This window comes from Arachis hypogaea, chromosome 1 (assembly GCF_003086295.3).
Source record: "Arachis hypogaea cultivar Tifrunner chromosome 1, arahy.Tifrunner.gnm2.J5K5, whole genome shotgun sequence".
Lineage (NCBI taxonomy): Eukaryota > Viridiplantae > Streptophyta > Magnoliopsida > Fabales > Fabaceae > Arachis > Arachis hypogaea.
The window spans coordinates 2,758,661-2,784,025 of NC_092036.1; the positions used below are offsets into that span (position 1 = coordinate 2,758,661).

General features: G+C 35.0%; 3 protein-coding genes across 6 annotated transcripts in view; 2 read left to right on the plus strand and 1 right to left on the minus strand.

Moving 5' to 3' along the window:
• The window catches only part of LOC112790249 (1,4-alpha-glucan-branching enzyme 3, chloroplastic/amyloplastic), a 44,099-nt gene that overhangs the window by 8,214 nt on the left and 10,520 nt on the right, over window positions 1-25,365 (minus strand). The gene's annotated exons all lie outside the window — the stretch shown is intronic.
• Window positions 5,683-8,555, plus strand: LOC112790236 (uncharacterized). Of its 2 annotated transcripts, XM_025832542.3 has the most exons (4): window positions 5,683-6,587; window positions 6,751-7,823; window positions 7,913-7,942; window positions 8,348-8,555. In XM_025832542.3, the coding sequence occupies exons 1-3, from the start codon at window positions 5,739-5,741 to the stop codon at window positions 7,938-7,940; spliced, it is 1,950 nt and encodes a 649-aa protein (XP_025688327.1). In that variant the 5' UTR covers window positions 5,683-5,738; the 3' UTR covers window positions 7,941-7,942; window positions 8,348-8,555. The 2 variants fall into 2 exon arrangements, with proteins under 2 accessions (XP_025688327.1, XP_025688336.1); XM_025832551.3 differs by lacking the exon at window positions 7,913-7,942 and having other exon boundaries at window positions 5,708-6,587.
• On the plus strand, window positions 9,692-10,997 carry LOC140183308 (probable phospholipid-transporting ATPase 8). The gene is made up of 2 exons (XM_072231926.1): window positions 9,692-9,880; window positions 10,656-10,997. Exons 1-2 carry the CDS (start codon window positions 9,692-9,694, stop codon window positions 10,869-10,871), a joined length of 405 nt encoding a protein of 134 aa, XP_072088027.1. The 3' UTR covers window positions 10,872-10,997.

The following is a 25,365-nucleotide window of genomic DNA, read 5'->3' on the forward strand; positions in this document are numbered from 1 at the left end:
CACAAATTTGTATAAATAAATGAGCAATAATGTATCCAAGAATTAGCAAATGTTATATAAATGTTAGCTTGATACAACTAATCATTTATCTCTTATCATAAGATTTATAAATTGAATCATAATTTTGTTAGGATGAATTGACATATATATTGATTGTATCCAAGAAAATTTCTCATTACTGATGTAATTTTTGTTTTGAAAACAATAAATTTGATCATGATCACTATTGATTGGAAATAAAGACATCAGTAATTGTTAAGATGCTAATTTATCAGCATTTCTTATATGTAGATTTGGCACATGTATTTTGCATCATGTAATTGAAAGTATGAACAGTTAAATGTATTGTTATCCAAGACTTGGCATTAATACTAGACATGTATTTGATGAATTTATTCAACATGGCTAAAGTATCAAAATTGTATAATGGATAATTAGAATTCAAACATCTTCATCGAAAAGTTATCAACATCTGCAATATTGATGTCTTTAGACAATTTAAACTATCATATTGTGATGCTGAAATGCTAGAAGATATAGACAATTCTATGAGTGAAATGGATTATTGCAATTTAGAATAATAACAACATGCATTGATTTACAAATGCTAGATACAAAATATCAAATGGAATCATTCAAACTTAGTATGAACTTCGTAGCAAATGAATTCAATTGCACCACATGAACTCAAGAGTATCTGATGCGAATTGGACCAATTGTTGGAATGCAGATGTGCAGGATCATGTTCAACTTGATAGCTAAATGTACATATGCCAGCATATATTATTCCATGGTATCAGACATAGATGCGACCAATATTGCGTAAAGGTGTTGCAAGGTTCATGTAGAGTCAGTGTACATATACAAGGTGTATTATAAGAAGGTTTGGCTAGCCGAAGCAAAATGCAATAGTCAAAATCTATGGAGACTGGAATGACTCATACAACCAGCTGTGGAGATATTTCAACGCGTTGCAAACTTTCATTATTCCAGGTATGAAATACACGTGACATTATTCGGTTTTTGACCTTGTTTGTGTTCGTTACTCTGTTTTGATAACTAAGCGTAATTGTGTTAGGTACAATTGTCGATCTACAAACCCGACCATACTACGTGGGAAACACGCTTGACCGTGACAGTGTCATGTTTCATCAAGTATTCTAACCTTTTTACCAACTTACTTGTCACCCAAGCTCTATCAGCCATGTTGCTGCTCAAATTCCTACCACAGTTATGCTCTCCAATGAATGTCTTGATTTAAAAATTTAGACTCTGACTATTATGAGAGCAAAACACCAGCCATGGACAACCCTCTTCAGCACACCTTACTCTAATCCTCTTTGGCTCATTCTTCAAATACATAAGCTCTTTTCCTCATATACAAAGTAATCCTTAAGTGCTTGCTTGAACATTGCCATGGTCTCAAAGTGTTGTCCAACCTAAAACTGAACTTCACCATACTCTGCATCCTCATTGAAATCAGGATATCTTGCCTTATGCTCCTCATCTGAGTTAGAAATTGGGGAGTTAAATGCCTCAGACTCATATTCATATGGCTTTTCCAGGTCTGAGTCCAATTCCTCAGCCACTGGATCTGAATTGGGCTTATCCCTTGCCTCATCATTTGGGTCAACATCACCTGACCCATTACCTTGATCTCCACTAGGCCCACTGTTTGGCTCATTGTCTGCTTCTTGTTGGGATAGAACATGTTTTCTTTTTCTTCCAACATACCTCTTTGCCTTCTTCTTCTTAGTCCTAGGAGACATGTCCTTATCACCAAAACTACCAGGTGGCACATTCTTCTTCTTTTTAGGTGTCTGTTGTCTAACACAACTCTTCTTCCTAGCACCCTTTCGTCTAGCATCCATTGCCTTTTTCATTCTCACATTAGGCTGCTTCTTCCTCACACTCTTCCTCTGTACATTTACTTCCTCAAGGAATAACAACAACTATAAAGCTTTGGAAGATATGAGAACTAGAAGTCTATCTATTATCCTCCTCAATTGTGATGGCAAATTGTCCATTGCTCCACTTATTAATCTCTAACCATGGAGGAGAGTCAAGTGGATGAATCAATTTGATTCCTCAAGTCCTAATCAACTCCTAAAGGAAAGACTAGCTTTAGAGATATTCAAATCAATTAGCAACTTCTAATTATCAATCAACAAAAGGATTAGATAACTCAAGAGTCACTAATTACTCAACCAAGCCAAGAAACAAAAGCTACACTAAAATCTACCAAGCATTTCATCAAACACTTGAAGCATGAAAGGAAGATATAAATGACAACAAGATAGAATCTAACTACAATTATTCAAAGAATTAATCAACAACAATCAAGGAAATCACAATATCATGATTACCTCAAATGCATTATTGAAAAGAAATAAAGGAACATCTTATCCAAACAAAATGAAGAATTACAATTATTAAAACACATAACTAGAAAGAGAGAGAGGAGAGATTGAGAATTGATAAGGAAAATTGAATCAAAGCATGAATTAAACCTAGATCTAAGAAGAGAGATTAACCTAAACCTAATCCTAATTCTAGAGAGAAGTGAGAGCTTCTCTCTCTAGAAAACTACTTCTAAAACTAACTATCTATCTAATTATCTCCTAATTAGTCTATGGGTGTGAATGTGTGTCAATGTGTGTCAATCCCCTTCAATCCTTGACCCTTATATGCATTTTGGCGCCAAAGTTGGTTGCTGAAACCTTCCAAATCGCCAGGCACGTGTTGCATTAGTGAGGTCATGTGCCATCATCGGCGTGTGCGCGCACGGTACGCGTGCGCGTCCTTGGCCTGTATCGCAATGTGCGCCGAGTGCCTTGTGCGCGTACGCGTGCTTGGCCGAGATCAACTCTTTGCTTTTTGTGCTTCTCTCCACTTGCATGCTACTACTACTACTATCAGATTCTAATCCAGTTGGAGGAGATTTTTAGGGTTCATCTTCAGTTGTTTCATATCCGTCATCGGAAGAAGGTGAATCTACCTCAACAACATCAGGCCCATATACTGGTTGACTAACATCATGCTCAAAGTAAATAACCAGCAAATCCGACTCCACATTCTCCATCTTTTTATCACACATTTCATTGATTTCCTTATCCCCTTTGAGAATATGCAACCCAGACTCTAAATCAAGGGCATTGCCATCATACCAATACATCTGTTTGTAACTTGTATACCCTAAACCCTTGAACATTTCCTCCAAATCCTTGAAATTAACATAATCTATGTCTAACGGAGGAAATGTCTCAACACTTCCGTCTTCATCCCGTTCAAACCAACCCCCATGATGAAAAACAGGGACTATTTCATATGATATCTATTAGAACAATAATGTGCAATAATTAGAAATTAATTAACAACTTCCATCACGCCTCATTTTAACATTTTAGAACATGCATGGGGTGATCACTAATCCAAATCATCATTAACAATAACCAAGTTCAGTAAAAAAAATGGAGCAACACAAGCTAACGAAGCTTCAAGATCAGATAGTGACACTAACCTTAGTAGCGCCGTCAGTTCCTCCGTCTGCAGCACCGTCAACACCTCCCTGTTGGAAGTCTCTGTCAGCCTGCTTGGAGGGAGACGTTTCGGTCTCTTAGGATTTCTTCGTAATTTTGAGGAGAGAACGAGGGTGATGTATGGTGATTGGGGTGTGCACAAGGGGGAGAATGGGATTTCACCCCAAACGAGCAAAATGATGCCAAGCAAAACGACTTCGCTTTGCTGAGTCTGCAGGGGCTTATTTGTCCACATGCCTACAGAGCAATTCACGTTTGATGATCCAATGCCACGTCACAGGCTGCACGTTACACCTCAGCATTTTCCGTCGACTTTGAACGGAGAAACCAACTCAAGAGCTAATTGGTATCACGGAGTAAATGGATAAGAGCCGATTTAATAATTTATAAACGTTAGGGGGCGTGTAGTCAATTTTCAAAATGGACAGAGGCCGGAGAGGCTATTTACTCTATAGAAATGCTGTGTCAAATGGATATAGTTTCATTTATCGACGAGCGGGAGACAAAAATTGAGAAGCGTGAAAAAGAAGTACAGAGGCGACAATGATGTTAGTAATATTGATGCACATGGTGTGAAAATAAAAATAGTTTAGTGTTGTAGATTAATTTTAATTATGGATCCCATAATAAAAAATAATAACGGATCATTATTACATGTGCTTTATTATTTTTGCTGGTAGGTCGTTCCATATGGTCTTCTATTCGATTTTTTCTTAATCTGATTCCAATATTATAAATTTATTTGTTCTCTTATAGTTTTAGCAAGACTGCACACTAAAGAAATACAAAATTAAATAAATAGCTCCTCTATTTTTATATACAAATTCACTTAAATATACCACATTATATATACATACATAAAACTAAAATACAATTATACTTATATTTAATTAAAACACAAATTTCTAGCAAAATTACTACTACTTCTACATCAAAATATCATCAATTATATTTATATTTAATTAATTATTATTTTCATATTTGCATTCAACTTTATTTTAATATCAAATTGTAATTTACTATAACATTTTTCTTAACTTCATTTATAACTATGTTTAAATTAAAATAATCAAAATTATTCTATTTAGATACTATCACAATATTACTAAATGTGACATTTCATATTTGCTCCATTCTTTTTTTTTTATTCATTGTAATTTTTAATAATCTTTCTTTTCATTTTGCTTTCGTTCACTCTTATTTTCATCCACATCTCTAATCAAACAACTCTTCTTTTCATATTACTTCTTTTTTTTTGGTATTATCATATTACTTCTTTTTATTATATTTTTCTACCAAAATTATCTAACACAGTTTATCTATATGATCCTAACAGCATTGTTAACTTTTTGTTTTCGTTGTTCAAGTCTTATATTTTTTTTTTCATTTAAATTTTTTACTTCAAATGTGTACTTTTTTTTTAGTTTTACTTTTTTTTTTTAAACTCTCTTTCTTCAACTCAAACCACAAAATAAATTTTTCTTCGCTTATATGAGCCTAATCCACTTACCAATACTATATACATGGACTTTATTAAAAAAACTCAACCCAACCTTATGTTAATAATTATTACATTTTTAATTATGACACTCTATCACATGCTACTTGTTGAACTGTCTGTACACATTTTGTATATCACTCTAATGGAGCAAAAATTATTTAAAATTAATATGCCTTTATATATATTCGAAGCTGATTATATAAATATTATAAAAAAATTATTTATTTTGTAATATATAAATGGTTGAGAATAAATCTTAATATTCTTAAGAATAAATTAAAAATATGTTTTATCATTATACATATTCTTGGAATAAGTTTTTAATTTTTAAAATAATATTTGCTAATTACTATAGTGTTTAAAAATTATTATTTAATTATTAAAAAATTAAATAATTAATTTTAAATTTAAAAATATGAAAATTAAAAATATTAAAATTATTTAAAAATTATTATAAAAAATAAATTAAATACTAAATAAAAGATATAGAATTGATTTTTTAAAAAATTCTTAATATTAATAAAAAAAGAATTTTTTGATAATTAATATAATAATTAAATGATCATTTAAAAATTTAGGATAATTTTGTCAACGAAAATCTATTATTTATGACTATAAAATTAGTTTTTTCTTAATAAATTTATCAATATTTTAAATATTTTTTAATAAAAATGGTAGTTTAATCTAAAAATGTTATAATGAAGAGGAGGGGTGGGGAAACCCTCTGGTGTCATACTTATTCTTTTTTCTCACTCCACCGCCTCGAACACACACCGACTCTCTTCAGCAACGCGAAAAAACAGAGGAGGGGTGGTGGAAACCCTCTGAAGCAGAAAAGAAATATGGCAATACTTTCGTTGTCGTCGTCGTTAGAAGCAGATATTTCTGTACCCTTGCTCTTGTCCACCGTGACCGTGGTCTCGGCCACTGCCACAACCTTGTTATTAATCTGCAAGCCTCGCCTCATGCGCCTCATGCGCCTCTACTCCCACAAAAAGAACCTCATAAGACTCCATCATGAAAAACCTAAAAGCAATCCAACTGCCAAGATTCTATTTGTTTCCCAAATCGGAACCTCAAAAGCCCTAGCTTCGTGCCTCTGCGATTTGTTCGAGTCGTTCAGCGTCGTTACGGAGCTCGTAGATGCCAGGGATTACGTGCCCGAAGCCCTACCCAAGGAGAACCTTGTCGTCCTCGTTGCTTCAACTTCGGAAGTTTGGAATCTCGGACAAGATTTCATCTCCACTGACAACCGTTCTGTCGGAGCAATGATGTTCGCCGGTCGGATCGTCAATTACGCGAAGGGCTATAAGTTTGGATCGTTAGTTGTGAATGCTTACGGTTTCAGTGCGTTTGTCGCCGGCAAAGGGGCTTCTGGAGATGACACGAATTTGATGGCTAAGGCTGCCAATCATATTAGGGATTTGGGGGACACTGCTGAATTGAACGGGGATTTTGACAGCTGGTGGGGAAGTGTTGTTGGGGTTTTGCAAGGTGCTGTTTCGGGAGGTGCTGCTGATGCCATGTGCGGGGAATATGATCCTGAGGTCGGTTTCTGCATCCTCTTATCCTTATAAACTTAACTGGATAAGTATGACGTTTCAATTTATCATCAACACACTGCAAAGCTTTCTATTTAATAGTTAATTGCTGTAAACTTATGGTGATTTGATTCTGTCGTAGATAATATGATTGTTTCCCTAATTCCAGGATGTTGGTTCTTCTGATCCAAAGCTATCCATGACGCAGCGCTTATACCTGTTTGTGGAAAATATAAATCTTAAAAGAGATCATGTTGGGCCAGCCATCACGCGAAGGATGTTAACTATAACTGAGGCCAACTTTATTAAGAATGGCACTGTTGATCTTGAAGATGGAGGTCATGTAACTGCCAAATGGCCTCTTAGAGATGGTCTATTGGTCGATTATCCATTACCATATATGCAAGGAGTTTGTTCTGTCGGTCACAGCTTCTTCTTTGCTGGTGGTAATGACCTGAATATTATTGACCCAGAATTGTGTTTGAATTGGGATGATCAACACCCCTCAAGGATGTGGTGCCTCAAGTATGAGGGTTCTAATTGGAGTTGGAAGTTTTGTGGAAGCATGTTCTGCTGCCGATATAGACCCTTAGTAGTCCCCTATGATGGCAAATTGTACATCTTTGGGGGTACTGGAACTGCAAATTGCTGGGTTGATATTTACAGCCTAAAATCAGGTCTATGGGAAACAAGGGAAGTGCCCGAAAGTGCTCTCTTGTCATATTGCAGGAACCCTGACTCTTACTTTCTGTGGGAGGACAGCACCAAGCCTCACAAGAAGACCCACATTGTATTGTATTCTTGTGGTGATGAAGGGCTCATGTCATATGACGTCAAGGCTAACAATTGGGAATACCTTGATTGGAATTTTCCGCCAGTTCCTGAATATTGTCCAAGGAAACTTGTTCGTTTGGGATGCAGTCATTATCTTCTGATTGTTGACTTCGCTCCAATGTGGCATATTTATGATTTATCTAAGATGAAAGTTGTGGAAACGGTGGAGGTGGATGGTTTGGACAAGACCGCAGAAGTAATGTATATTTTTTGTTGCCACAACACTAGCGATGAAAGTTTGATTGATATGTTCATGGAACCTGGAAATGTTTTCGAGGGAGAGCCATCTACTAACACTGGTTCTGGGGTTGTTTCTTATGCCAGAGTCAAGCTCCAACTCAAAACTTTTTCTGCCAAGATTGAATCCAAGGGTAATTTTAACCTTGGTGATTATGTAAATCTTTATATGTGAGTATGCCCATCTTTCTCTCTTTAAACTTCTTGACCGTGTTCATTGAGCTTTGATATTTACTTCTTTATCTCTGGACACTGGACAGGTTTGCTGTTGGAGATGAAGACCAATAATTGTAAGAAATTCTTTGTTTAAGACGTTGAAATTAAAGAAGAATATTTGCACAGTATCCTAAAATTGAAAACTCCCAAATCCTGAAAGAAAAATTACACCATGTATGGCCATTATTTTTTAATATTTTAACTAATGAATATACTCACCATAAAATTGTCAGAATCTAGCAACAAATAAATGTATATTCAACAAAATTAATGCTATCCAATTTTATTGAAAATGTGCTTAAATTTAATGATAGGTCTGCTCATCTTCGCTTATTGGTTTTACTGATCTGTATATTTTTGCACTTGGTTCCAATATTCCATTATGTTTGAGGGTGCTTCTTGTTGGTGGCACTCATGCCTATGAAGAAGGAAGGAATGCAAATTAATTTGTTAATTGCTATTGTACTCTTGATTTTCAGGTTTCAATCTTGACCTCCAAACTATCAATGATGATGGGGAGTTAGAAAGCGACCAAGATTAATTGTGTTAAATTTGTTTAGTGACTAGACATTGGTTTTTATTTCTTTCTTTTTTATCTTGTTTGACATTGTATGTTTCTTGTGTTTTTAGTTTATGTTCAGACGTGATCATAGTTGTATAAATTTTAAAAATTAATCTTGTTTGTTAGATTCGAATAGTTATCGGGGTGGGGTTTTATACTTCTTAAAGAAGGGCGGGTCAAGTGGGGGAAAAACATGGATATTTATAGGGGTGGGGATCCCTTTCCGTCATCTATTCCTGATTAGGAAAATGCCTCTTGTTCTCGTCCCATCTCTGTAGATATTAAATTTTTAAAAATATAAAAATCACAATTATGATAAAATTCTATACAATTTAACTCAATCGTATCAAATCAAACTTAATTTGAACACATTCAACTTTAAATCTAATTTAATATTATTCAATTAAATCTTTTAACATACAGATTAAAAAAGGAAATGGAAAAGTTTTCAATAAAATAACGAGTTAATAATCAAAATCGTTTTGGAAAGATATCTCAATTTCTATATTCGTCTTCGAAAGATAAAGTTAATAAAAATCGTTTCTGAAAAATAACAAACATAATTACATGTTGGGTGATATATTTCGTTAACTGTTTGCATGACATACTATCAAAATGACGCCATTTAGGATTGATTCAAAACGTTGCAAAGCATTACTCCCTCTGTTAACAACTATTTCTCTCTATTTCGCTCCAAAACATATGGTCTCCCTCAAGTTATGCCCTAAGCCTTTGACCCAACATTTAAACCATGCCATCAACCTTCGTCAGTATTGGAAGACAATTAAAACAGAAGAGGTATCGGTACTGAATACAGAGCTGATCATCTCCTGGAGCAACATCGATAGTGGAGGAAACCATTGCGACGATTAGAGATAAAGATGAAATCTTTTTCTTGTTTTTTGAGTTATTATGTGGCTTGATGTCTTCCTAGTGGCGTGACTCATGTGTTCCTCTGAGTATGGGTAGGGTTTGGGGTAACTAACGATTTGTATGACTGTTCTTATATGATATGAGTGGGTCAGAATGTTTTGCTTTTATTGGCTTTGTGATGATTTTTTAGGTAGGGGTGTTTCATTTTAGTGATGGTTCTATTCGTTTGTTACGTGTTTGTTTTGGGTTTAGGGTATGTTTTGGTATGTTTTTCTATGTTTGTTAATGAAATTTTCGTCAATGTTATTGTAGATGGAGGGTCCTCTCATGATTTTTGTGTTTCACCATGGTGGAATGTTTAAAAACTCGGTTGATGAAAACATGATATATGAACATGACAAAGTCACTCTTTGAGCAGTTTATGAGGGTTGCTAATTTCTATTTCTTGGTCATTGGTGTCTTGGCAATGACAAAGCTTGCTCCATACACTGCTGTCAGCGCAATCGTTCCTCTCTGGGTCATCGTTGGGGTGACCATGGTCAAAGAGGGTATCAAAGATTGGCGTCGCAAGATACAGGTGCTCTGTTACCCTATTGTGATTGTGAATTTTATTTTATAACGTCAATAACAATTACAATTCCTTCAGTTTGTTGTCTTAAATCCTGCTGTGGAAGTTTGTATTAGATTCAAACTGAATCATGGTCTCTTTTGTGTGTTTATATTTACTATTTATTTGTAGTTTAGAGTCCCTGTAAAATCTATGGACTATAGGACATTTAACTCTTGAATTGAAGATTACCAGGAACTTTTACAAAGATTATGGAATATTTCGGTTATAAGAACTGAAAGATTCTATTTGACCTTAGTACTAATGAAATTGGTGAGAGAAATGAAATGGTCAATTTAGACGAGTCATGATCTACGATGGACAGCTTATTCAATATAATAAATTCTAATATCTTTTAGATAATCTCTTGGATTCAGTCTTGTACAGTTTTCTATAAAAAAATTGTGGTAAGCAACATTACCTGCCAAAACAGTGTCTATATATATTTTATTAGGCCATGATATGTATCCTTAAGTTCAGTGCAAATTTAGTCATGGTCTATTTAATTTTTTTTACTTGTGTAATATAATATTTATAATGGAATCAAACAACTATGAAACGGGATAAACAACTAGACATGTTGCTTGAGGATCATTTAGCATTTAACTAAAGATTATAATTTCTGCATTGTCTGTCTGATGATCATTATGCGGTATGGTTTGGGAATAGGAAAAAATTTAGTGTTTATGGCATTATGGCAAGCTATCAAGTTGATATATAATTTGGCTAATGGTTAATTTTGCAGGATGAAGTTGTAGCTACGCCACTTAAATTACAGGTGATTAAAGCGAAAGTAAGAGCTAGATTCTCCCCTAAACTTACTGCAGCTACACCAGTGGCTATCTCAGCTAAGACCATCAAAGAGACAAGTTCTACAACTGCTAAGAAGCTGGCCAACTTTATGATTTTTGTGCCTATTCCAGGCTTTAAGAACCCAAGAAAGAATGATAAACTACTTTGATTAGAAAGCAATGTATGGGGCTGCTTTGGTTTTTTTTTTTTTTTGTACAGGACAAATGAAGTACCATATTAAATATTGTGGTTATGTGAAATTTGAAAGTTGTATGTACCATTCTCTTTTGGTGTAGCCTTCATTTTTAAGATTGGATACTTTATAAATTTGTTGTGGTACTTATCTTTAAGACAAACAACAACAACAACAACAACAACAAAGCTTTGTCCCACTAAGTGGGGTCGGCTACATGAATCAAACGACGCCATTGTGCTCTGTCATGTATAATGTCTACAGAAAGACTGTTTACATGTAGATCTCGTTTGACCACCTCATGGATGGTCTTCTTAGGTCTTCCTCTGCCTTTCGCCCCTTGTCCATCTTCCATCTCATCCACCCTCCTGACTGGATGTTCTATCGGTCTTTTTCTCACATTTCCAAACCACTTGAGACACGATTCAACCATCTTTTCCACAATGAGTGCTACTCCAACTCTCTCCCTTATATCTTCGTTCCTTATTTTATCCAATCGCATATGACCATTCATCCATCTCAACATCTTCATCTCTGCCACACTCAGCTTATGTTCGTGCTCCCCTTTAGCCGCCCAACACTCCGCACCATAAAGCATAGCCGGTCTTATAGCGGTGCGATAGAATTTATCTTTAAGTTTTAAAGACACTTTTTTGTCGCATATAAAACCAGATGTACTCCGTCATTTTGACCAACCTGCTTGGATCCTATGATTTACATCCTGTTTAATCTCTCCATTATCCTGTATGATGCACCCAAGATACTTAAAACTTTTAACTTTTGGTAGGATGTTTTCTCCAATCTTCACCTCTATATTAGGGTTTTCCCTTCTCGGATTGAACTTACATTCCATATATTCCGTCTTGCTACGACTTATGTGCAGACCATACACTTCTAAAGCTTCTCTCCACAACTCTAACTTCTTATTTAGGTCTTCTCTTGACTCTTCCATAAGGACGATATCATTGGCAAAAAGCATGCACCATGGTACTTATCTTTAAGACAATGTGACAATTAGCCTTCAATGGCAGCACAATGTTATAACTACTTACTTTGATTACTTACTCTGTTTATGGTTTAATCTTATAGCAACAGTGATAGTAATTAATTTGCAATATTCCACAATGCCAGTAATTGAGAGTTCGGAGTTAATCTTAAACAACACTAATCAAACATCTATTCTCATTCAATCCATCACACTCAATACACCATTACATTTCAACAGAATTGTGTTTACTTGGAAATACATATCAAACAACAAAGAATCACATTAATTATAACTATCACAAACATAAAAATTATTAACAGTTTCAAAGATCTAACTTAATCTTTTAAACTACCCAATCTCCATGCCACCTTCACCCTCCATTCATCATAGTCACTTTCAACTTGCAAATCAGTTCTAGAATCTTTCTTTGCATCACCTTCAACCACTGCTTGATAGTCATCATCATCAATCCACTTAAAGTAATTACAGTGACTGTCCTTTTGCAAATTGATAAATCAGAGAAGAAAACAATGAAAAAACACCCAATAACACATAACAAGATGGAAAACCTTGAACTTTTTCAACACCACTCACCCGGTACCTTGGAAATGCATGGAATAATCTATCTGGGTTCTCTGCTATCCCAGATTTTTTTATCACAGCCTTCAACCCGCAGAAACATGATCCCTCATGAGTCTTCCTACTCATTCGCATTGAAGCGCTGGAACCATTGCTGTCGTACGACGGAAACGACACACCACCACTACGACCTCCATTTCCCGTCTCCATCCTCCCGGCGACCCAACAATTCCAAGTTCTACCCAACTATATGGCCATATGATTGTTGACCGTGACTTATTTATCATCGAATTTAGGATTAGGGTTCATCATCCAAGGGATTAATTTGAATTGTTTTCACATATTTACCTTGTCAGCAACAATAGCGTACACGTAGGCGTCGTCCACGTGGGTAGTTAACGAAACACGTCATCGAATGTTAGCCACATCAGCGAAGGAGATGACGGAAGGACGAACGTGGTCATGTCCGTCATCTTTCGAGGACGATTTTGATTAACTTTATCTTTCAGGGATGAATATGGAGATCGGGGTATCTTTCAGGGACGGTTTTGACTATTAACTCATAAAATAACATAACAAATTTTGGACTCTTGGTCGATGATTATAATTCGGTGATAGTATTTTCTTAATGTTACGAATTTTCTTTATCTTCTTAGAGGTTGGTTTTCGTTTTCTCTTTTTTGTGATTTCTCATTTTTGTTTGCCTGGGACTACTGGTTGTTTCTTCTAAGATTTTTTTTATCTTGGTCTTTCGAAGAATTTTGCTTTTGCCGGCGTGAAAAGGATCGTCCGTGTTTTTGCTGTTTAGATGTGCTCTCCCTTTTTTCACAATTTTCTTCGAGGTTGGTTTTCGTTTTATCTTTTTCGTGAACTCTCATTTCTGTTTACATGGGACTGCTGGTTGTTTTTATTGAGGTTTTACCTCCACTATCATTGTCCTTTTTTCGTTTTGTTGAAAAAGGTTTGCTTTTTTACTTTCTTGCGAGTTTGATGCTTGAAATGTTTAAGAAAGTTTAATGATGAAATATCCTACAAGACTTCTCTTTATTATTGTGGCTGTTACCTTTTTATTTATGTATTGTACTGCCCCTAATGATGTTGCTTTAATGCAGCGATGGTGCATAAGAGAGGCACTATTTGGCTGCACTGTAGAAAAAAATTTGGAAAGAGCAGCTTTCTTTTGGTTTGGTTGATTTACTCGACCTGCTGTGTACGAGGTTCGACCTCTTATAGTAACGATTTTCTTTTCTTTTCCATTTGTAGGTGTAGCCTTTATGTCTCGTAGACTCGTACTATTCTTACGAGTATGTCAACCAAAGTCCCCCCTAGTCTTCGAGTTTAAGTAGACACCACTGTCCTTTCTTGTGTTCCTGTGACTGATAGGGAGTATTGTGAGAAATTTTATAGGCATCATAGCATATATGAGAATAAGGAGGATGAGAGGAACTATGAATTAGAAGCCCTCTATAAGAACCGAGATATAATTAATTATTTAATTAAAATAAAATAAAAATATGATTTAGGTGCCTGGATTAGGTTCAAAATTTAGAGATATTAATTAGAAAATATAAAGATAAAATTTGGATTCAGTGAATTTTTTCGAGCGGGAGAAAGTACTTTTCAACTGAAAGATACGTAAAAACGCGTACCGATTTAATTGGACTGGCACTGTGAGTAAGAAAACAAATATAATTATGAGTAAATAAATTTAGGAAATTCAATTATTAATTTGAAAGATAAAAATAGATTAGAGTTGCAAATCGGGCACTAATTCTAAAGGTTCTGTCTAAAGTTAGGCCAAACGGACAAAAAACACTAACGAGTTGAATCGGGTCTAAGTTGGGCCAAACCTAACTTATAAACACACATTAAATGAGCATTTCAGCTCATTCACTCACCAAAGAGGGTGAGGGCACACTGAAATTAGAGGGGGGGGGGAGAGAGCTCCATGTCACTATTCATTTCCTCCTTCAAAACTCCATAACTTTTGATCCGGAACTCCGATTGATGAGCCATTTGCGGCCACACGAATTTTGCGTCAGACTCTTCATTTCTAGCTAAACAAAGTTGATAAGAACTCAAATCTCACACTCCAATTTTTGCCCTATGTAATTCTGTGATTTTGGGTTTTGATTTTGAGAAAATTTTGTGATTTTGGTTGTTTATGTGTGATCTAGTTGTGGGTTATTGTTGAATTTTATCCCAATTCACAATGAGTAAGGTAAGAAAGCTTTATACCTTTGTCATTTGTGTATTTGGAAATTCTAGGTATTGATCTTTATGAATTAATTGTGTATAGCTTGATAATTGTGATATTGGGAGCAAGTGGAATTTAGTTGGTGGCCTGATTGAGCTTGGTTGTGATCAATTGGTGGTTTTTGTACATATTGGAAATGGACCAAAGTATAGTTTCAATTTTCTTTATGTAATATGTAATATTTCGTGACACTTAGGATAGTGGCTTTAAGATAAGATTGAATGATGTGGTTGTGTGATTAATTGCATGTAAATATTATGGTTGATGATGATTTTGATGAAGGTTAAAGAAGTTGTATACGGTGGAGTATGAATATTGATTATTATGATGATTGTGATAATTCGACAAATTATGATGTTAATAATGGGTAATTATTGATATGTCGATGATTGATGATGTTGCTATTGATAGATGATGAGAAATTAGACAATTTATGATGAGAAATTGATGATTGAGGTAAAGGATTGATTGAGCATGGCTCATGTGGTTGTGAAATGTTGAATGTTGTTTTGTGCATGTGAATTGATGTGGTGAGTGAGAGTTGTAGTTGTAAAATGTTAGTTGTTGTTATGTGTATGTGAATTGATGTGGTGAATGAGACTTTATGATGGGAATTATGAAATTAAATGCACAAGATAGTTTTGGTATGTGAGTGGAATGATTTAAAAGTGAGAATTGTTATATTGAGGTTTGGTTTAGTCCAAAAAAAATTGAGTTTTGCAAAATTCTACATAAACAGATTTTCTGGCAGCAACTTTGAAAGCTTTTTGAGAATGATCTAACCATCACAATTCAATAGGATTAGTTTTTATTGACTCTTTGTGATGTGTAATCAATCTTACAAAATTTGGTTAACTTTTAACGGTTAGATTAGGAGATATGAGTTTTTGAAGTTTGTTTCTTCAATGCTGATTTTCTGCTACTGCATAATCAAACCAGCAACTTTCTAAGCTTATATCTCCCAATCCTGAGTACATTTTTGAGTGGAACCAAAATGAAATTGAAACTGAACCTATTTTCTTGTTTATATAAAAATTTCAGATTTTAATAAATTTTGTAGAAGTTGTGCTTGTTTTAAAAATAGAGCTCTTAGTTGTGTTGACAGCAAAACTAGTTTTTGAAAGCAAACTTGTAATTAGTATAACTCTTTCCAGAAAAATAAATTTTTTATGGGACTTGATGTGATTTAAAACTCTATAAGTCCAATTTATTTCTGGAAAATTTCAGATTCATCAAGTGAAAATATGATTTTTGGTGAATTTTCTAAGAACAGGATAGCGTGCTTTCTTGGTGCAGAAATTTTCAAACCTGAAACCCTTGTTTTGCTGAAAAATGGTTTTCTTCACTTTTTCAAGGATTCTCTAGCTTTCTAAATTTCTTTAATTAATGTTTAAGATTTCTATCTAGTAATTAGATCCTAAGACTATTAGAGGTGAGTTAGTAAATTAAATTGATGAATTTCTGTTATAAGTTTAGAAGATGGTGATTAGGTGGTGCACGAAATTGACTCCGCAATATTCACACAGATAGACCGGCAAGTGCACCACGTTGTCCAAGTAATACCTCAGGTGAGTGATGGTTGATCCCACGGAGATTGTTGGTTTGAACAAGCTGTGGCTAGCTTGTAGATCTTAGTCAGACGGATAGAAAAGATGATTATTTTTGTAGAAAACACATAAAATAGAATTAAATAAATAAAATGTTACTAGATAGATGCGAAAGCAGTGATGAGAGAATGGTTGAGGCTTCGAAGATGCTTCTTTCTTTTGGATCAACTTTTCTTACTGTCTACTCCAACTTCTGATGATTCATTCCATGGCAGGCTGTAGATGACTAACGCCAGGTCAGTGGTCATTAGCCTCCTCTGCTTCAGATCAAATGTCGGGTCAGCGGTCATCCAATCTGAACGGGGGTGAAGCTCCTGTAGTCCATTTCCTTGGTGATCCTACTCAAAACACCACAGACAAGGTCGGATCTTCTGGATCAGGGAATGCTGCTTCTTGGTTCTAGCCTATACCACACAGGTCCTAATCGCCCCGCACCTCGACTGCATAGATGTCTCCAAGTACCCAACAAAGCCGTGGATTAGTCGTCTAAGAGATGTATAATCAAGCTTGTGGTTCAATACTATCCCGTCATGGACTTGCAAGAACCCATGTAGAATAAGGATGATTGTCACCAGTCATCCCATTCATAAGGTTGAAGAACGAAGATACATATTAGAATAGAATCAAGACATGATTGAAATAGAACAATGATATTATTAATCCATAAAAGTTAGCAGAGCTGCTAACCTTAACTTAGGAGGTTAGTGACTCATAGCTTACAGAAAGTAATGTAAATGAAAATATGGCATAAGGTAGAAGATCCTAAACATGGTTGATCTTCTCCTATATATACTAATCTAATAACTAGGAAGTACAAAAATATGATAGAATGGTCTTGTAGTGCGAAAATCCACTTCTGGGGCCCACTTGGTGAGTGTTTGGGCTAAGCTAAGGGTGTCTCCACATCCTAGGGTCCTTCTTGGGCGTTAAACGCTAGGTTTGGACTCCCTTTTGGGCGTTGGACGCCAGCTGCTCCCTTTTGGGTGTCCAATGCCAGGAATGGGGTGAAGAGCTGGCGTTGAACGCCAGCTTTGAGCCTTCATTTCCAGAGCAAAGTATGGACTATTATATATTGCAGGAAAGCCCTGGATGTTAGCTTTCTAATGTCGCTGAGAGCGCGCCATTTGGATATCTGTAGCTCCAAAATTTTTCTTCGAGTGTATGGAGGTCAGATCTTGACAACATCTGCAGTCCTTTCTCTGTCTCTGACTTTGACTTTTCCAAACCTCTCCAATTTCAGCCAACATTTACTTGAAATCATCATAAAATGCACAAGCTCAAAGTAGAATCCAAAAAAGTGAATTTTACACTAAAACCTATGAAAATATAATAAAACTTAAACAAAACATAATGAAAACTATATGAAAATGATGCCAAAAAGCATATTAAATATTCGCTCATCATAACACCAAACGTAAAATATTGCTTGTCCCCAGGCAATAAAAAAAAGAGAAGGATACAATAAATCTCAGAGTTTTCAATGAGGCTCCCCGGGTGGACGCAAGGGTTGTGGTTTCGCCCCACTTGCCCTGGGTTATGATGAGTGATGTATAAAATGTGCAATTATGTGATGTCTAGGTGATGATATGGTCATAATGAATGATTATGGAATGTTATGAATGAATATTAAATGACTATCTGAGATACAAGTTTCCTTGTGTGAAAGCAGTGGCTAGCCACCACGTGCTCCAGGTTGAGACTCGATACTCTACTGGCCCTATGTAGTAAGTATGGCCGGATACTGTGAAAGTTCTGGATGAGCTCGCCCCCGTGGATAAACACCAGTGTGAGTGTTGTATGATTATGATTATGTTTATGATTGAGAATTACTTGAGTTAGGGATGCACGACAGAGGGACGGCCCAATGGTTAGCTACCAGGACTTGTCGGGTTGGCTTTATAACTGACAGATGAGACTCATCAGCCACTAGGACAGGCATGCATCATATGCATCTATATGTCTTGTTTGGATTGCCTAAGTGATTGCATAACTAAGTGCTACTTAATTATCTGCTATATTTGAATCATATTTATGATTTCTCTGTTTGTAATAATTGTGTTTGTTGCATTTGGTTCTGCTATATTTTTGTTTTTATTTTATTTATTAATTATTTTTTAAAATTAAGTTAATTAATTTAAAAAGATTTAAAATTTAAATGTTATATTTTTAAAAATAAAAGAGAGAGAAGAAGAAGAAGTTTTCAAAAATTAAGAGAGAAGAGAGTTAGTTAGGAAGTTTTGAAAAAGAAGAGAGAGAAGATAAGATATTAATTAAGAAAAGATTTGAAATTAAAATTTGAAATTAGAAAAAAGATAAGATAAGAAACTAAAAAGATTTGAAAAAGATTGAATTTTAAAATTTGTAGTTAGAAAAGATAAGATAAGAAATTATAAAGATTTAAAAAAGATTTTAAAAAGATAAGATTTTGAAATTTGATTTTGAAAAAGATTTGATTTTTAAAATTTGAAATTTGAAAAAGATAAGATAAGATTTTTAAATTTTGAAAAAGATAAGAAAAAGATAAGATTTTTGAAAAAGATGAGATTTTTAATTTTGAAAAGATTTGATTTTTGAATTTTGAAACTAAGATATGATAAGATAAAAATTTAAAATTGAAATCTGAATTTTTAATTAAAAATTTCGAAAGATAAGATAATGAAGTTGAATGAGATATGGATTTCAATTCAACATTTTCAATTCCTAGTATAGTTTCGATTTCTAAAATCAAATTTGGTTGTAGTTCAGATTCTTCATGTATTTCCATTCTTAGGACTAATGTTGTTGACCAATCTTGCGTCGATGTATCCCAAGCTTGCTTTGTAAGTAACTCGATTCCCGATTCGGTTGATAATAAAGTTTGTTTTTCTTCATATGATTCAGTTGATCTTTCTTTCGATTGTATTTATGATCTGAAATCTTTGGGTTTTAAAAAAACTACAGTTAATGATGATCATATCAAAAAGGGTTTTGAATCTCAAGATCCACTTGAAGAAATTAATTTAGGATCTGATTGAGATTTCAGACCTACTTATATTTGCAAACACATTAACGAGCAATTTCGAGCGAATTTGATTAGTCTCTTGATTGAGTACAAAGATTGTTTTGCTTAGGATTCTGATGAAATGCCTGGTCTCTTTTGTTCTTTAGTGGAACATCGATTGGCATTGAAGCCATTCTCGTGACTAGTAAAACAAGCACCTCGATGTTTTGCTCTTGAAATCAATCTCAAAATTAAAGAGATTAAAAGATCCACGTGCTATAAGGTCTCTGGGTGTTTGGACGCTGGGCTCTGCTCTTTGGGCGCAGCTAGCGTTAGACGCCAGTTTTGGGCCTTCTAATCCGAAGCAAAATACGGACTATTATATATTGCTGGAAAGCTCTGGAAGTCAAATTTCCATAGCCGTTAAGAGCGCTCCATTTGGACTTCTGTTGCTCCAGAAAATCTCTTCCGAATGCAAGGAGGTCAGATCCGGACAGCATCTGCAGTGCTTTCTCTGTCTCTGAATCAGACTTCTGCTCCAACTCCTCAATTTCAGCCAGAAAAAAACCTGAAATTGTACAAAAATACAAAAACTCATAGTAGGATCCAAAAATGTGAATTTAACACTAAAACCTATAAAAACTTAATAAAAACTAAATAAAACATACTAAAAACTATATAAAAATAATGTCAAAAAGCATATAAAATTTTGGAAACATATATCGACGATGTGATGGTAAAGTCGAATCTGATGGACCAACATCTTGATTATTTAAGCCAAGCAATTAAAACGATGCGACAGAAAGGTTTAAAGATGAATTCTTTGAAATGTGCATTTGGGGTTTCGGCAGAAAATATTTTAGGATTTGTGGTACAAAAGAAAAGAATTGCTATTGATTAGAATAAAGCTAAAGTAATTTTAGAGTTGCCATGCCCTATGTCGAAAAAAGAAGTTCAATCGTTTCTAGGAAAAGCTAACTTCTTACGACTAGGGATGGCAACGGGGCAGGGCAGGGGTGGGGAAAACCTTCTCGCTCCCCGTTCTCGCCCCCTAGATTTGCTCTTTGTCCTCGCCCCAATCCCCACTGTAGGGGAATATTGTCCCCCATCCCTATTTTCTGTGGGGTCCTATTCCCAATCTTCCTGTATTGATCATTTATATGAAAGTTCTAATGAAAAATAAAAAAAATATTATTACAACATACAAAGACATAGTCATGCAGTGTTGAAAAGGGGAAACAATGCCGCGATCAGAGACAATAAGGCGACGAGGGGGTGAGGACACGATGAGCACTGAGTAGGAGTGGCTAGGTATAAGGTTCTGACGCTACAGGAGATTGGGATTTGCGAGTTTTGGCCTTCTGGGGTGACTGGGGAGTGGGACGACACAGTGTTAGTGTTATGGAGAGAAGGGAAGACACTTTTGAAACTAGGGTTAGATTTTTCAATATATATATGGTATGTAAAATGACTAAAAAATTTATATTAGAAATAAATTATTAAGGGTATTTAAGTAAATTTAATAATTCGAAGGATTAGCGGAGACGGGACTGATGATTAGATTTTTGACGGTTTAGAATTTCACTAATGAAATCTCGTTGTAAAGTATAGTTTCTAAACCAAACAATAATCCTTTCATACAAAAATTTGTTTGTCACAGGTACAAACCCCTAAAATCTATAACCAAAGTATTTAAACCTCGGGTCGTTCTCCCTAGGAATTACAATAAAGTGTCTTGTTATTGGTTGTGAGTTATTTTGGGGTTTTTATAAGAAGCATGAAAAGTAAATGGCAATGAAAATAAACTAACAACTATAAAAGGCTCTTGGTAAGGTATGAAAATTAGAAGTCCTATCCTAGTTATCCTCCTCAATTGTGATGAGAATTGTTCATTGCTCCCACTTAGTTAACCTCTAACCATGGAGGAAAGTCAAGTGGATGAATTAATTTGATTCCTCAAGTTCTAATCAACTCCTAAAGGAAAGACTAGCTTTAGAGGCATTCAAACCAATTAGCAACTTCTAATTATCAATCAACAAAGGAATTAGATAACTCAAGAGTTACTAATTACTCTACCTAGGCCAAGAGGAACAAAACCTACACTAAAATCCAACCAAGCATTTCATCAAACAATTGGAAGGCACAAAAGAAAAGCATGGTAATTTGAGAACAAGAATAGAATCTAACAACAATTATTGCAAAGAATTAACAACAACAATCAAGGAAATCACAATTATCATGAATTACCTCAAATTGCATTATTGAAAGAGGAAATAAAGAACAACAATCTATCCAAAACAAAATGAAGAATTACAATTATTAAAGCACATAACTAGAAAGAGGAAGGGGGGAAGATTAAGAATTGGCAAAGGAAAAGTGAATCAAAGCATGAATTAAACCTAGATCTAAGAAGAGAGATTAACCTAAACCTAATCCTAATTCTAGAGAGAAGTGAGAGTTTCTCTCTCTAAAACTAACTCTAAACTAATCCTAATTATGCTATATGCTTCCAAGATTGATTGATTATTGCCTTCCCCTTAATCCTTCATCCTTTTATTCCTTTCTCCTAGCAATTGGCGCCAAAAATGGGTTCAGAAACCCTCTCAAATCGCCAGGCACGTGTTGCATTAATGAAGTCATGTGCGGTCATCGACGCGTGCGCGCACGGTACGCGTGCGCGTCCCTGGCCGATTCTGCAATGTGCGCGCAGGCCTGTGCGGTGCGCGTGCTTGGCTGACTCTGCTTCTTGACTTTTTGTTCTCTCCTTTATGCTTCTTCTTCCTTGATCTGCCTATTTCATCCTGAATTACTAGCAAACACATCAAGGCATCTTATGGAATCAAGGAGAAATTAGAATTCATCAAAATAAGGCTTAAAAAGCATGTTTTTACACTTAAGCATAAATATGGGAGAGATAACAAAACCATGCTAATTCATAGGTTAAATGTGACAAAAGGTTATCAAAATACTCTAACGGGAATCCCCGCTTGGGTCCCCACGTCTGCCTCGGAGAAATGTTGGCCCCGTTCCCATCCATGCGGAGAAAATTCCTATCTTCGGGTCCCCATTTAGGGGAAGTCCCACAGGGATCCCCATGCTCCAGGGAGTTTTGCCATCCTTGCTTACAATGATTTATTTCTAAATTGTCTGGTTGAACCCATGTTTTCTCACCTTTAGTTAATCTTAAAGATGAGTCCTAATATGTGTGGATGAATGAACATCAAAAACCATTTCATTTGGTCAAGAATTACTTGTCGAAAGTACCAGTAATGGCAACAGTCCGTCCTTTCGAGCCTTTGAAATTGTACGTTGCAGCTTTGACAAATACAATTGGGTGTATTTTGGCTCAAGATGATAAAGAGGGATGAGAAAGAGCAATGTATTATCTAAGTTGAGTGTTGTCTGATATTAAGACAAGATAATCTCCTATTGAGAAGTTATGCCTTTCTCTTTATTATGCGTGTACAAAGTTAAAGTGTTACATGGTTGCGAAAATCATAAAAGTAATTGCACAAACTGATTTGGTAAAATATATGTTATCTTATCCAATATTAAGAGGTCGATTAGAAAAATGGATGCTTGCCTTGATGGAGTTTGATTTACAATATGTCCCAGCCAAGGCTGTTAAAGGTCAAGTCATTGCAGATTTTCTGGTTGATCGACCGAATAATCTCAATGACCAGGGGGCAAATATCGTTCATATCGTAGTCAAACCCTGGAAGTTATATTTTGATGGGTCGAAACACAAAGATGGTGCTGGTGTCGGCATTTTAATCATATCCCCAAAGGGGATTCCATCGGAATTTTTGTTTGAATTAAAGTATCCATGTTTGAATAATATAGCTAAATATGAGGCTTTGATATTAGGATTGGAAATTTTAATCGACAAGGGGACATCGGATGTCCAAATTTAGGAGACTCTCAATTGGTTTTAAAACAGCAGTCGAAAGAATTCAAGTGTAATAATGAAAAATTACAAAAATATTTGTCGACAGCATGTGAGTTATTAGTATCTTTTCAAAAGTATCATTGGTTCATATCAAGAATTTGAAAGAATTGCTAATGAGTTGGCTTAAATTGCATGAAGTACAAGGTCTTCCTGAAACTTTAGGAAGTTGTAGAAATCAACAATTCTTGTGCTATCGAAGAAAGAAAATCGTCATCGAAGAAGATAAGAAAAAATTAAATAAAAGGTTAAATTCATATGAAAACAAATAAAATCAAATTTTTGATAGTGATAAGTATAAAAAACGCATTGAAGGAAGTCTTATGAGGTGTTTGAGTTAGTCTAAAAAAATAATTGCTCTAGTCCATAAGTGTATACGGTGCTCATCAAGCTGGTGAGAGAATGAAATGGGTACTTCGACGTGATCGAGTGTATTGGCCGTTAATGGTCAAAGATTGCATTAAGTATGCTAAAGCATGTCAAGGATGTCAGAAGCATGGTATAATACAACAAATTCTTGCTTCTGAATTACATTCAATTATAAAACCTTGGTCATTTAGAGGTTGGACTTTGGATTTAATTGGAATGATTCATCCTCCATCGTCTAAAATCACAATTATCTTAGTGGTGATTGATTATTTTATAAAATGGGTTGAGGCTTTTTCTTTAATAGATGTTGGCCAAAATGAAATTATCGATTTCATAGAGGAACATATAATCCATCGATTTGGATTTTCTCATAAGTACTGATCAAGGTATTATGTTTACTGGACATGTATTAAGAATTTTTGCAGCATCGAGGAGTATAATTATGGTACTTCGACCCATATTATGCGCAACAAATGGTCAAGTTGAGACTGCAAATAAAATTTTAATTAATTGATAAGAGCAAATTGGTCAAAGACCTCGTACTTGCATGAAACATTAAGTCAAGTGTTATAGGCTTATCGAAATTCACCAGAGATTCAATAAATACATCTCCTATAATAGTTTATGCCATGTGTAATTTACTTAGAAATCAATCTTAATACCATAAAGTTATGAACAAGATGATTGCTAGTTAAGATTACTAGAATGCATGTTATAAAATAAATAAGCTTAGATAATGAGCAAGCCTTTTCAAGTAATCAACTTGTATTCAAGAAATGCATATTGATACTGGAATTGAAATCAAATTGATAAATGGAAAATTAAATAGTATCGATGTTTTGAAGATAGTAATTAAGATCGAAGCTAAAAGTCTAAAGGCAAATTCAAAGTATTATGAATTCAAAAGAAATTTTAGTTACAAAAAACTTGGCATGCCAAGCCTTCAATCTTCATAGAGTTATAAGAGTTGGTCGGTTGCTCTGTTATCTTGTACGATCTTGTGCAAGTAATTGAAGCTCTTAAAGTTGCTCATTTTCTATAGCATGATGTTGTGAAGTTTGATTGTCCATATCGCTCTTTTCTTTTGATAAAGAAAGGACTTCTTTGTCGAGCAATATTTTCCTACTTCGGAGCTTTTCAAGAGGATTTTGAAGAAGAGATTTGTTGTGTCTAATTTTAGTAAGTTCTTTTTGAGTTCGTCTTCTCTCTTAATTAGCTGATCCAATTCAACAGAAGCCATAGTCAAGTGGCTTCATAAGTTGATACCTTTTCTTGTCAACTAAGGGGACTTCAACTTTGATGCTTTGATCTTTGATTTCTTTTATTCTTTTTTTTATGGAATTCAAGTTTATCCTGACATGAAAAAAGCTTTTTGGTATTATCGATGAAAGACACAAGTGGTTTGCATGATCAGAGGGATTCTGGGTAAAAATATTAGAGCTTAAAATTTGGTTAAGTGCAGCATCTAGACCATCTTGCGAGAACCATGCTTCGACGGGATTAGAAAGCAGTATTTTTAGTTTTTGAAGAAGCCCAAATATATCAGGATTGACGGAAGTTTTTGTCAAACCTTGATTCTTTGTGTTTTCAAGGGGATTAGAAATTTGTGGGCTTTGATCCAGATGAATCGATTTCTTTTCAAAACTTGATAACCCAGTCTCTTTGCTTTTGAAGATTTTTGAGATGGCCCCAAGAAGTTCACTTAGGATATCATCATCTTGATTGAGATCGATTGGTTCTTCTC

Excerpts from the sequence above, each read along its gene's own strand:
- LOC140183308 (XM_072231926.1), top strand. The coding sequence starts at position 9,692 with ATGAACATGACAAAGTCACTCTTTGAGCAGTTTATGAGGGTTGCTAAT. Across the intron at positions 9,881-10,655 it reads ATTGGCGTCGCAAGATACAG|GATGAAGTTGTAGCTACGCC; the intron begins GTGCTCTGTTAC and ends TTAATTTTGCAG.
- LOC112790236 (XM_025832542.3), top strand. The coding sequence starts at position 5,739 with ATGAAGAGGAGGGGTGGGGAAACCCTCTGGTGTCATACTTATTCTTTT. Across the intron at positions 6,588-6,750 it reads GCGGGGAATATGATCCTGAG|GATGTTGGTTCTTCTGATCC; the intron begins GTCGGTTTCTGC and ends CCCTAATTCCAG. Across the intron at positions 7,824-7,912 it reads GATTATGTAAATCTTTATAT|GTTTGCTGTTGGAGATGAAG; the intron begins GTGAGTATGCCC and ends GACACTGGACAG.